This window comes from Castor canadensis, chromosome 16 (genome assembly GCF_047511655.1).
Source record: "Castor canadensis chromosome 16, mCasCan1.hap1v2, whole genome shotgun sequence".
In the NCBI taxonomy this organism is placed as follows: domain Eukaryota; kingdom Metazoa; phylum Chordata; class Mammalia; order Rodentia; family Castoridae; genus Castor; species Castor canadensis.
In genome coordinates this window covers 24,645,572-24,658,788 of record NC_133401.1, presented here as the reverse complement: position 1 = coordinate 24,658,788, position 13,217 = coordinate 24,645,572, and the positions used below count along the sequence as shown (strand labels likewise).

General features: G+C 47.5%; 1 protein-coding gene across 3 annotated transcripts; it reads left to right on the top strand.

Moving 5' to 3' along the window:
- The first annotated feature begins 1,783 nt into the window (after nt 1-1,783).
- On the top strand, nt 1,784-12,850 carry LOC109693142 (cationic amino acid transporter 3-like). Of its 3 annotated transcripts, none has more exons than XM_074057298.1 (12): nt 1,784-1,830; nt 5,826-6,227; nt 7,090-7,248; nt 9,619-9,796; nt 9,950-10,065; nt 10,239-10,461; nt 10,569-10,708; nt 10,815-10,917; nt 11,416-11,624; nt 11,762-11,928; nt 12,235-12,343; nt 12,498-12,850. In XM_074057298.1, the coding sequence occupies exons 2-12, from the start codon at nt 5,855-5,857 to the stop codon at nt 12,611-12,613; spliced, it is 1,893 nt and encodes a 630-aa protein (XP_073913399.1). In that variant the 5' UTR covers nt 1,784-1,830; nt 5,826-5,854; the 3' UTR covers nt 12,614-12,850. The 3 variants fall into 3 exon arrangements, with proteins under 3 accessions (XP_073913399.1, XP_020029838.2, XP_073913398.1); XM_020174249.2 differs by lacking the exon at nt 1,784-1,830 and adding an exon at nt 2,610-2,711 and having other exon boundaries at nt 9,953-10,065; XM_074057297.1 differs by lacking the exon at nt 1,784-1,830 and adding an exon at nt 2,610-2,711.
- Nucleotides 12,851-13,217: the final 367 nt, after the last annotated feature.

Genomic DNA, 13,217 nt, shown 5'->3' with positions numbered 1-13,217 from the left:
ATCAGTAGGATCTCGGTTTGAAGCCAGCCTTGGGCAAATAGTTGGAGAGACCCTATCTCAAAAAACCCATCACCAAAAAGGGCTGGTGGAGTGGCTCAAGGTGTAGGCCCTGAGTTCAAACCCCCATCTGCAAAAAAAAAAAAAAAAAAAAAACCAAAAAACAAAAACAAAAAAACCACAGTGAAGGCTAACTTCCTAGCAAGTGAGAGGCCTTGAGTTCAAACCCCAGTAATGCCAAAAAAAAAAAAAAAAAAACCTCAACAACAACAAAAACGAAGTTCTGGCTGATCCTGACTTGTGGTAATTTATCAATAAATAATGTTGAGTCAGTAATTGGTAGATATGCTTTGTGGGAAAAAATTGTGAGCCCAAGTTCCTATGAACAATCTGATGGCCATCCAAGACCATCAAAACAAAATTAACTTGTGTATCACACTATTTATTTACATACTCTGTATTACCTTTGTCCATAACCCCCCTCCCACATTTTTCTGGTGGCACTGGGCTTTTTTTCTTCTTTTTACAGGACCACTTTGTGTGAGCGCTCAGGCTGCTCTGGTCACAAAAAAGCAATTGTGCTAAGCTGTGACTCAGTGTTAAAAAGCTCAGACTTTACATGGCATTGGGCTTTGAACTCAGGGTCTTGAGCTTGCTAGGAAGGTGCTCCACCACTTAAAGATAGATACTCTCTTAGCCCCAGGAAGGAAATTCTGATGCTTGCTTTCATGTGGATGAACCTTGAGGACTTTGTGTTAAGTGAAATAAGTCACAGCCACTGCAACCATAGAATAATAAACTAGAATGGTGGTCACCAGAGGCTGGGGGGAGGGAGGAGAGGAGTCCAGTGGGTATGGAGTGTTGGTTTTGCAAGATGGAATGAGGCTTGTGATGGATGGCGGTGATGGTTGCACAACATTATCCAACCAAACTGTACACTGAATTTCTTTTTTGTGTGTGTGACTGGGGTTTGAACTCAGGACTTCAGGATTGCAAAGCAGTCACTACTGCTTGAGCCACTCCTCCCATCCATTTTGCTCTGGTTATTTAGGAGATGAGGGTCTCAAAATCTCTTTGCCTGGGCTGGCCCTGAACTGGATCCTCTGGATCTCACCCTCCTAAGTAGCTAGGATTACAGGCATGAGCCACTGGCACCCAGTTGAATTTTTAATTTTAATTAAGAATTCATTTTGCAGTGCTGGGATCAAATCTATAGCTTCATATGATAGGCAAGTACTCCCAAAATGGTAAAATTTTTTTTTGGTGTTGGGGTTGTACTCTGCCACTTGAGTCACTCACTCTGCCAGCTAAAATGGTAAATTTTATGTTATGGTATTTTATTCCAATTATAAAGAGTGTAGAGGGATTCCTTTCCAGAAGCCATATTACAATGATGACATCACCTCAGATAAGCCCTGCTCATCCCATCTCACCATCCCATCCCATCCCATCCCATCCCCACCCTCTGCACCAGGCTCTCCCCTGGATCTATTTGAGAGCTGTGGCTTCCAGCTGTTCTCTTTTTTCCTTTTCTTTTGGCAGTACTGGGGTTTGAACTCAGGGTCTACACCTTGAGCCACTCCAGTAACCCTTTTTTGTGATGGTTTTTTTTGAGATCGGGTCTCACGAACTATTTAGCTAGGAACCATGATCCTCCTGATCTCTGCCTCCTGAGTAGCTAGGATTATAGGTGTGACTCACTGGCAGCCTCCTGAGTAGCTAGGATTACAGGTGTGACTCACTGGCACCCGCCCCAGCTGCTATCTTAAAGCTACATCAGTTCCAGCTCAGCTCAGCATTAGTGAGGCTGGTCGAGTGCTTAGCGGTGTTCAGGTAAGTCTTGAGTAACCCTCGTTTGTGGAAGACAGGGCAGGGTGGTTCCGGTAGTTTGAGGAGACTTCTGTAGTCCCTGTGTCACTCTGTCCCCCAGGTGAAACTGATGGAGTTTGGAGCTGTGTGTGTGAGAAGGAGGGTCTGGGTAGTATGATTTTGTATATATGTTTGGCAGTACTGTTTTTTACACCTTGAGCCACTCTTCCTTTTTTGTGATTTTTTTTCTCAAGATAGGGTATGTGAACTATTTGCCCAGGCTGGGTCTGAACTGTGATCCTCCTGATCTCTGCTCCTGAGTAGCTAGGATTACAGGCACGAGCCACTAGTGCCCAGCTTTGGTACTCGGGTTTGAAGTCAGGGCCTCATGCTTGCTAGGCAGGCTGTCTACCACTTGAGCCACTCCACCAGCCCTATTTGTGTGTTAGGTATTTTTGAGATAGGGTCTCTTGAACTATTTGTCTGTGCTGGCTTCAAACCAAGATCCTCCAGATATTTGCCTCCTGAGTGGCTAGGATTATAGGAGTGAGCCACAGGCACCCAGTAATTTGTTTTTTATTCACAATTTCTGACTCACGTCTCCCTCCACAAGCAGGTCGTAGGAATTAGTAACTCTCTTCCCCAGGTCAGACACAGAAATTCTAAAAAGGGGTCCTGGTCCATATCTGGGAGGAAGGAATGCTGCATGGGGAGGTCAAGAAGAATCCCAACGGACAGGCCTTGCTGGTTTCTCTCAGTCTATTAGATCCTCCCTTTTTGTACAAAGTCATTTCAGTGTGGTTGTCCATGGTTCAGTTAGGTTCAAGCAGCGGGGTCTCCATCAAATCCAGAGGGACACGGTGCAGGGGGCTCTAGCCGCGGAATGCCAGGAAGCACGCAGGAAGGTAAACAAGGATGCACATGGGTTCCATGGGGGGTGGCAACTCCGAGTCCTGAGGAACGGGAGCACCCCAAACTTTGGACCCTTCTGGATCTTGTCCTGGGTCTTTCTTTACTTGGTTGTTTGTTCGAATCCTTTGAAATATTCTTTATAGTAAAATATCCTTTAGAGTTAATCAAACTGTATGAGGGAGGTCATGGAAACCCTAATTTGTAGCTGGTGGATCAGAAGTTCTGGAGGAAGGGACTTGTGACTGGGTCTGAATTGGGGGCCAATCTTGGTGAAGGAGTCCTTATCCTGTGGGATCTGATGCACCCTTCAGGAAGACAGTGTCAGACTGAGTTGGATTAAAGGATGCCAGAATTGGGTGCTTGCTTGCATGGGTGGAGAGAAATCCCCACTCCTTTTGGGGTTACAGAAGTGGCGGGTGCTATGAATGTACAATAGGAGAAACTGAGTCTGGTTTCCCCCTGCCTACCCTAGAGGTTTGGATCAGATGTGTCTGGGGGCTTTTATACCTATTTCCTCACTTGTGTTCAAACAATATTATCAAGGCTACCCCTATACAGACTTTATGGTGGGTGGATCACTGATTTTAGTCAGTCACCCCATGTGGGTTCCACATTTGAGGGTTCAAGGGAAAAAAAAGTGAGGCTGGGGATGTAGCTCAGTGGTAGAATGTGTGCCTTATATACAGGGATGAAACCCCAGCACTGCCAAAAAAGAAAAAAAAAACCAAAAAAACCCCCAAAACCAAAAGTATATAAGAGGATGTGTCTAGATTCTAGACGAATGCTATGCCATTTTATGTAAGGGCGTTGGATCTCGGTGTCCACAGGACGTCCTAGGACCAAGTCATCCCAGATTCTGAGGACTGTAATGTGATGACTGGTTTACCACACCCAACAACTGTACAAAGCTGGCTGTCTTATCGTTGGCAGCATTAAAAAAATTGTTAAAATATACAAAAACATAAATTTCTCATTTACTTTTTTGTTTTGGCAGTTCTGGGGTTTGAATTTAGGATTTTATACTGGCTATGCAGGCACTCTATCACTTTAGCCACTCCACCAGCCCAGGACTGGGGTTTGAACTCAGGCTTCACACTTGCAAAGCAGGTGTTCTGCTGCTTGAGCCACTCCTCCAGTCCATTTTACTCTGGTTACTTTGGAGATGGGAGTCTCATGAACTGTTTGCCCAGGGTGGCCTTGAACTCAAATCCTCCAGATCTCAGCTTCCCAAGTAGCTAGGATTATAGGTGTGAACCACCAGGGCCCAGCTCAGAAATTTTTTATTTTTGGGGGTGAGGGGTACTGGAAATTGAAGGTGAGCTATACCCCCAGCTATCTACCTGTCTGTCTATCTATCTGTCTTCTATCTATCATCTATCTATCTATCTATCTATCTATCCATCTATCTATCTACAGCAGTGCAGGTTCACAGCCTAACAAGCCACTTTTTCATGTTGGAAAATTGAAAGTGCTCAATAAGTACTCTCTTCCGTCTTCCAGGTTACCATGGTAACCACCATTCTATTATGCGTTTCCATGGCTTTTACCACTCATACTTCACAGGAATGGAATCCTTCCCCATGTGATTTGTGACTAGCTTATTTCTCTTTAGCATAATGTCCTCAAGGTTCATCTGTGTCCTGTGTTAGAAAATCCTTTCATTTTTATTTTCTTTTTGGTGGAACTGGGGTTTGAACTCAGGGACTCACCCTGGCAAGGCTGGCAGGCACTCTATCTCTTGAGTCACACCTTCCAGTCCTTTTAGCATTAGTTATTTTTTGAATAGGTTCTCACGTTTATGCAAGAGGTGGCCTGGACCACTGTCCTGTTTATGCTTCTCACATAGCTGGGATGACAGGCATGTGCAAACACAGCCAGCTTTTATTGGTTGAGATGGGGTCTTGTGTACTTTTGCTCAGAAAACCACCATCTTCCAGATCTCTGCCTCCTTCCTGATTATGGGTGTGAGCCACTTGGCCCAGCCCCCCCACTTCCCTGTTTTTTCCGATAGTGTCTGTTTGTGTAGCACAGGTTAGCTTTGAACTCACCATCATCTTGCCTCTGGCTCTTGAGTGCTGGAATTACAGGCTCATGTCACCACACCCAACTTGGAAATCCTTTTTTAAGGCTGAATAACACTCCATTGTCTGTATCCAGATAATTTTTTTTTTGTGTGGCACTGGGATTTGAACCCAGGGCTGCTCTCACACTTGCTAGGCAGGTGCTTTACCATTTGAGCCACTCCACCAGTCTTGTTTTTGTGTTGCGTATTTTCGAGATAGGGTTTCACAAACTTTGCCCAGACTGGCCTCGAACCTCTATCTTCTTGATCTCTGCCTCCTGAATAGCTAGGATTAAAGATGTGAGCCATGGTGCCTGGCTGTATACCATATTTTGTTCAGCCATGCATTCATGGGTATTTGGGTGGCCACCACCCTTGGCTACTGTAAATATTGCTGCTATGAACACGGTACTTCAAGTATCCCCACTTCACTCCACTTAGGTACCATGGGGTCTTGACTGGGCTGCACTAGGGTATCCACCCCGCCCCCCAACTAATTCCATCTCATTTGTCCCAGCTCCAAATTCCAATTCCGTTCCACTCCACAAGCAAGGAAACAAAGCTACCCCAGTTCCAGGGTCCTTGGCTTGGAAACGTGTATAGTGTGAGCTCTCTGTTCAGCAAGCCACCCAAATAACCACTTCCCATTTATCAGGGCGGGGAGGAAGAAATTATAATTGCACTTTTCCATGCTTTAAAGAGGAAGCAAGAGTGATGAGCTAAGGAGCTTGTGCCAAATCAGTTGAGAGGTAGGGGAGCTGGGTTTGAAAAATAAGCACTCATCTACTCGGCCTTATCATGAAGCAGCTGCTGTGTGCCAGGCACTGTACTGGGAGCTGTTTTGGTCTTTCCAGGAACTTGGTAACTTTGAAATGTGTTAAAATTCTAATGTGTGAAGACACCAAAGCATAAGAAGGATGCCTTCTGCAGCTTGTCCTTTGCTGCCAGCCGCCCTTAATTCCACTGCCTCAAGGAATATGGCATATGTCCAACTCTCATGGCCAAGGCTTGTGAACATTTTTGGCAGCTCTCTTTGTTTTTGCAGATCTTGGCATCTCCCATCACACACCTAGGATGCTGTGGCACTGTGTCCGCCAATTTGGTCAGAAGCTGGTGCGCAGACGGCCCCTGGTACTGGGCGAGGGATCTGAAACTCGCCTGTCCCGCTGTCTGAACACCCTGGATCTGGTGGCACTGGGTGTGGGAAGCACCCTAGGAGCAGGCGTGTATGTCCTGGCTGGGGAGGTGGCCCGAGAGAAAGCTGGACCATCCATTGTCATCTGCTTCTTGGTGGCTGCCCTGACTTCTGTGTTGTCTGGACTCTGCTATGCAGAGTTTGGGGCCCGGGTACCGTGTTCCGGTTCTGCATATCTCTACAGTTATGTCACAGTGGGCCAACTGTTGGCTTTCATCACTGGCTGGAACCTCATACTCTCCTATGTCATTGGTGAGATGATGGGGTGAGGAAGGTGTAGGGAGAACAGAGGACTTAGGATCAGGAGAATCAGAAGAGGGAGGTTAGGGGAGTCAGAGTGGCTTTCACCCTCATTCATGGATGGGGGGTGGGTAGTGTGGGAGGAAGACCCCAATGTCTTTTTCCCTCCTTCCTTCCTCCCTCCCTCTCTTCCTTCCTCCCTCCCTCTCTTCCTTCCTCCCTCCTTCTCTTCCCCTCCCTTTCTCTCCCTTCCTTTCTCTCTTTCTCTTCCCCTCCCTTTTTCTTCCTTCCTTCCTTCCTTTCCTTTCTCTCTTCTCCCCCTTTCTTTCTCTCTTTCTGTCTTCCCTCCTCCCTTTTCTTTCCCTCGCCTCCCCTCTCCTGCTTCTCCCTCTCTTCCCCTGCCCTCCCCCCTCTCTCTCCTTTCATCCCTCCCCTCCTTCTCTTCCTAACTGTCCCTCCTCTTCTCCCTCTCTCATCATTTACCCATGGCACAACCTGCGGACTTACTTCTGTTTTTCTTTTTCTTTTTTTTTTTGGCAGTACTGGGAGTTGAACTCCACCTTGTGCTTGCTAGGCAGGCATTCTATTTGAGTCATACTCCCAGTCCTTTTTGCTCTGGTTATTTTGGGGATAGGATTTTGAGTTTATGCCCTGGTCTGCATTGACTGTAATCCTCCTGTTTATGCTTCCTGGAGAGCTGGGATGACAGGTGCATGCATCCACACCTGAGATGGAGTCTCACTAAGTTTTTACCCTGGGTTGCCTCAAATCATGATCCTCCTGATCCCTACCTCCCACATAGTTGGGATTATAGGTGTGAGCCACTGTGCTTGCTTCTCTTTGTAAAAGGATGTTTCTTTTCCTCCCACTGCAGGTGCGGCCAGCGTGGCCCGGGCCTGGAGCATTGCCTTTGACAGCCTCACGGGGAACCACATTTCCCAGGCCTTTAAGGGTATCTTCTCTCTGCATGAGTCAAGCATCCTTGCTAAGTATCCAGACTTTTTTGCTCTGGGCCTGGTGCTGCTCCTGACTGGTGAGGCAGGAGGCAGGGATGGGGGTAAGGTGGGGAGGGGGCCTAGGGTGGAAAATGCTCCAGGGAGGTGGGAATGGTGGAAGTTTTCCCACCCACCAGATGCCAGTGGCCTCTGCCTTCCCCAGGCCAGATGTCTCCTGTAGGACAAAGTGTTCCCCTAACCACTGACTTAGACTTATCTTCTTCCTCTGTATAAGACCAAAGCTTGTTTAAAACAAATTTTTTTGGCATTTGAGATCAAAGCCAGGGACTTATGTTTGTTAAGTATGTACTCTTCCATGGTGTTCTGTCACATACCCTCACTTTATTTTTCTTTGGTGGGACTGGGGTTTGAATTCAGGGTTTCATGTTTGGAAAGCAGGCATTCTACCACGAGCCACTCCCCCAGCCCTGTTTTGTGATAGTTTTTTTCAACATAGGTTCTCTTGAAGTATTTGCTCAGGCTGGTTTCAAACCTTGATCCTCCTGATCTCTGCCTCCTGAATAGCTAGGATTCAGGTGTGAGCTACTGGCTCCCAGCTTTGAACATTTTTTAGTAGGTTTAATTATTGTATTTCCATATGTGCATGTGAAGCATTTCAGTCATACTGACCCCCTCTCACCCTCTTTTACCTTCCCCCTCCCTCACGTTTCCATTCACAAACAGTCCTCCCATTTTACACTTGTGTCATTCATTTTTTTTTTTTTTTAGGTCTAGATCCCACATATGAGAGAGAACATGGGATATTTTCCTGTTTCTCAGTTTGGTTTATTTCACTTAATGTGATAATTTCCAAGTCCATTGATTTTTCTTGCAAATGGCATAATTTCATTCTTTTATGACTGAATAGTACTCAACTGTGGACAGATACCACAAATTCATTATCCATTCATCTGTTGATGAACACTTAGGCTGATTCCATAGCTTGGCTATTGTAAATAGTGCAGCTATAAGCATGGGTGTGTGTGTGTCTCTGTTATATGCTGACTAACATTCCTTTGGATATATGCCCAGGTGTGGTATAGCAGGATCATATGGTGCTTTGTCTTTGGATTCAACAACATCTTTATTAGTGCACAGATCTGAGCAGTGTGAGGTAGAGAGTTACATGTAGTGACTTGAGACTAGAAATATCAACTACGAGTGTCAAATGAGACCAAAACCTGCCATGAAGAAGCTCAGTCTCCTTGAAACACTCCAGCTGAACCAGCACTGAGCTCATTTGGCCGTAATGGTATCGTAACAGTAAGATCACTCAGCAAACACAATAAAGTTGCCCTAATGGCACATGTTACTCAAGATTTCTTTCAGGAAAGGGAATAGAAGAGACATGGAGGCCTTGTCTTAGACTCTCAGGGTATTTTCCCCCCCAAAAGTGCGTAGTAGTAGGTCAAGGGAAATGGCATCTGTAAGATAGGGTGGCAATGATTTCATTTTGCCCAAGGTCCTGCAGAGTTGAGAAAGTGCAGAGCAGCTCTTGCCATCCTCACCCCATGTGTAACTCATGGGGAATTTCACCCACTGGGTATCTGCAAGCATGAAGTTCCAGTTCAGACATATGGATCCCTGAGGCTCTCCAGTATGGATATACTGAACAAAACCACATTCCATTTAGGTCCAAGACTGGTCCCAAGCAGGGACTTTCTGCTGCGAAATAAGGTTGGACTTTGAGCTGAAGCTTTCCCACAGTTGCTATTGTAATAGGGCTGAAGCTTTCCCACATTTGCTATTGTAATAGGGCTGTCTGTGTCATGGTACTTTTGGTGTTCAGGTAGACCAGAGTGTTGTGTGAAAGACTTGCCACAGCCAGGCACCGGTGGCTCATGCCTATAATCCTAGCTACCCAGGAGGCAGAAATCAAGAGAATCACAGTTTGAAGCCAGCCTGGGAAAATAGTTCAGAAGACCCTATCTCAAAAAAGCCCATCATAAAAAAGGGTAGGTAGAGTGGCTTGAGGTGTAGGTCCTGAGTTAAAGCCCCAGTACCACACAAAAAAAGACTTAACACATTTTCTGCATTCATAAGGCCTTCATCCAGTTGGTTTTTTTTTTTTTTTTTGCAGTGCTGGGGTTTAAACTCAGGGCCTTCACTCAGAGTCACTCCACCAGCCCCTTACCCTTGTTTTTGTGATGGGCTTTTTCAAGATAGGGTCTCATGAACTATTTGCCTGGGGCTGGCTTCCAACTGCGATCCTCCTGATCTCTGCCTTCCAAGTAGCTAAGATTACAGGTATGAGCCACCGGTGCCTGGCTGGTCTTTATTGGAGGAATGGTCTTGAACTCAAGATCTTCCTGCTTCTGCCTCCTGAGGGCTGGGATTATAGACATGCATCACCATAGTAGACTTTGGGCTTCTTTTTCATGGCTATTTCCTATTCGTCTTCCCTGCAGGACTGCTGGCTCTGGGAGCACGAGAGTCGGCTCTGGTCAGCAGAGTATTCACAGGGGTGAACCTGTTGGTGTTGAGCTTTGTGGCCCTCTCTGGCTTCATTAAAGGAGATCTGCACAACTGGCAGCTCACACAGCAGGACTATGAGCTGGCTGAGTCTAGGCCCAATGGTACTAACAGGTCAGGAGGCCCTGGGTGGACACAGAAGGGAGTGAGCTCGGAGTCGGTGGGGAGCAAGGTGGTCTCTCCTCATGGTCAGGACTGTGTGTCAATGGAGTGTTGCACTAGAGAGGCTGAGTACCAGCTTCACTGTCCCCCACCCTTCTTTCACAGCAGCTTGGGGCCTCTGGGCTCCGGAGGGTTCGTGCCTTTTGGCTTGGATGGGATTCTCCGTGGGGCAGCCACATGCTTTTTTGCCTTCATTGGGTTCGATTGCATCGCGACTACAGGTAGCATGGTCACTCTGCCCATCAGAGATGTGCACACAGCTTGAGCCACCCTTGGGTGTAGGGTTGGTGGAAGGCTAGCTTGCTGTTGGGGGGTGGGGGAAAGAGGGAAGATGGCTTTATACTTTTGGGTCATTGTGTGCCTTCCTAGCCCAACATCTGCTCCCTCCACGCAGGGGAGGAGGCCCGTCACCCTCAGCGTTCCCTTCCACTCGGCATCGTTATCTCACTCTTCATCTGCTTTTTGATGTACTTTGGTGTCTCCGCGTCACTCACCCTCATGATGCCCTACTACCAGATTCATCCTGAGGGCCCTTTGCCCGATGCCTTTGTCCACATTGGGTGGGCCCCTGCCCGATACGCAGTGGCCATTGGCACCCTCTGTGCCCTTTCTTCCAGGTTGGTACCAAATGCTGGGTCTCTCCCATCTACTGTTGGATTCACAGGCCCTTGAGATTGAGAGAGCACATGGTCCTTTCTTTCCCTCTCTCTCTCTCTCTCTCTAGCCTCCTGGGTGCCATGTTCCCCATGCCTCGGGTGATCTATGCCATGGCAGAAGATGGGCTTCTCTTCCGGAAGCTAGCCTGTATCCACAGCCGCACGCACACTCCCATGGTGGCCACCATCACTTCTGGAGTCATTGCAGGTGAAGACACAAAGCCTTGCTTCAGATCAATTTCCCGAGCTTGGATGTTTTCACTACTCAATTTTTCACCCATCTCTCCACCCCTCCCCCTCTTTTCTGGTTCTAGCTCTCATGGCTTTCCTTTTTGAGCTCAGCGATCTTGTGGACCTCACATCCATTGGAACCCTACTTGCTTATTCCTTGGTGGATTTTTCTGTTCTGGTTCTCAGGTAAGACTCTACTACACCTTGATAATAGGTGTCTGGGGGCCAGGAGGACTGCTGGGTGTTGATCCTTCTGCCTTCATCATGGCTTCATCTGATGTTGGAATGGGGGATTGGTGGTGGTGAAATGGGGGGAGGGGTTGCTGTTAATATTCCCTTCACTCCTGGGCATGGTGGCTCATGTTTGTAATCCTAGCTAGGCAGGAGGTGGAGATCAAGAGGATTGGCGTTCGAAGCCAGCTCAGGGAATAAATTAGTGAGACTCCCACCTCAACCAATAAGCTAGGCATGGTGGTGTACATCTGTCATCCCAGCTAGGCAGGAGGTGTAAATTGGAGGCTCATGATTCAGGCCAGACTGGGAGACCCTATTTGAAAAATAATTAAAGGAAAAAGGGCTGGGGGTGTGGCTCAAGTGGTAGAATACCTGCCTAGCAAGCGTGAGGCCCTGAGTCCAAAGCCCAGTACTGACAAAAAAAATGTTCCCTTCATAACTCTAATTCAGGTACCAGCCAGATGAGAGGCTGAGATCTGGCAAGAATGAGAAAACTGAGAGGGAAGTGCTTGAGATGAAGACAGTTCCTGAAATGATATCTTCGGAACCGAGTTCTGAAGCAGGGAGCTTAGGGATTCTAAGGAACCTGTGTAACCCCACGGATGCCATCCCCACTCTGAAGTCTGGCTGGGTTGTCTATGGTTGTGCCTCCCTGCTTGGTGAGCAGTGGCATTTGTCCTTGGGTAGTTTGAAACTGACAGCATGGGGTGGGAGGCGTCTTTAGCTGGGGAGGAGCTGTGGCCCAAGGCTCTGACATACTTAGGATTTAGACTTGTTCTCCTAACTTGACTTTCAGTCCTCCTGCTGACCATTCTGTGCCTGGTCCTGGCCCAGTGGCCTCAGGATCTGTTCTCTGGAGACCCAGTTTATATGACACTGGCCGTCCTGCTTTTGGGGTTCATTGCTGGGATGACAGTTGTCATCTGGAGACAGCCCCAGAATTCCACTCCTCTGCACTTCAAGGTAGGTTACCTCCTGTTCCAATACTGCTGCCCCTTGGGTGAGCAGACATGCCTGCCTCAAGGTCTAAATGCTCTTTACTGTGCCAGGGAAGTAAAAGTGTAGGAGGAGGACTGATAAACCCAAAGGACGTTGGTGGATGCTCCCATGCCCAGTGCGCAGTACTTAATACCTATCTCTTCTGGGACGTCCCATGGGGTCTCCAATACAAGAAGCCCAGATAGGGCCAGGTGGACCGCTCCCCCCCACCAGGTGTCGGGACCTCTCAGACATCTGGTGTGTCCAGGGACTCATGGGCTTTGTCCTCAGGTCCCTGCACTGCCCACTCTCCCCCTGCTGAGCATTTTCGTCAACGTCTACTTGATGATGCAGATGACCGTTGGGACCTGGGCCCAGTTTGGAGTCTGGATGGTGATTGGTGAGTGCCTTTCTGGGGGAAAACAGACCTTGGGAGCCTGGGCTACTAGCCTTCCATCACCTTTCCTTGAAGCTGTCACAGGGGTGGGATCCTTGCTGGGCATTAAAGTGGAGGAGTGACTCCATTCCAGGACATTGTTTCACTTCCTTGCTAGGATTTGCAATATATTTTGGATATGGGATCTGGCACAGCCTGGAGGAGAATGAGCAGCAGCCGCCACCAGCCTCAAGCTCCCAGATTCTCCATGAAAATAACCCAGCACTGAATTAGTTTAACCACAGAGACCAAACTCTAGAACACTGCCGGTGTCTTCCGATTATGGGAAGTTTGCTCCTCTACAGACTGGGAAGGTGGGATGCATTTAGAATCCCATGTCTGATACCAGTCAGCAAAATGCTTTAAATCTGTTTTTATTTTTTTAGGAACACTGATTTATTTCTGGTGCTGGGGATGGAACCCAGGGCCTTGCACATGCTAGGCAAGTGTTCTACTGTGAGCTTCACCCTAGTCCCTTATTTTTTTAACAAATAAAATTGTGTATTTGTGGTACACAGTATGATGTTCTGATATGTGTGTGTTGTGGAATGGCTAAATCAGACTGTTTAACCTAGCAGTTCCCTCGCATACTTCCTCCTTCCCTCCCTTCCCCTTAATTTCTTTTTTTTTTGTGTGGCAGTACTGGGTTTGAATTCAGGGTTTCACGCTTGCTAGACAGGTGCTCTACTACTTGAGTCCATCCCCCAGGACTTTTTTGTGTTGGGTATTTTCAAGATATGAACTATTTGCCTGGTGCTGGTTTTGAACTGCTATCCTCCTGACTTCTGCCTCCTGAGTAGCTAGGATTACATGCATGAGCCACTGTCACCTGGCTATC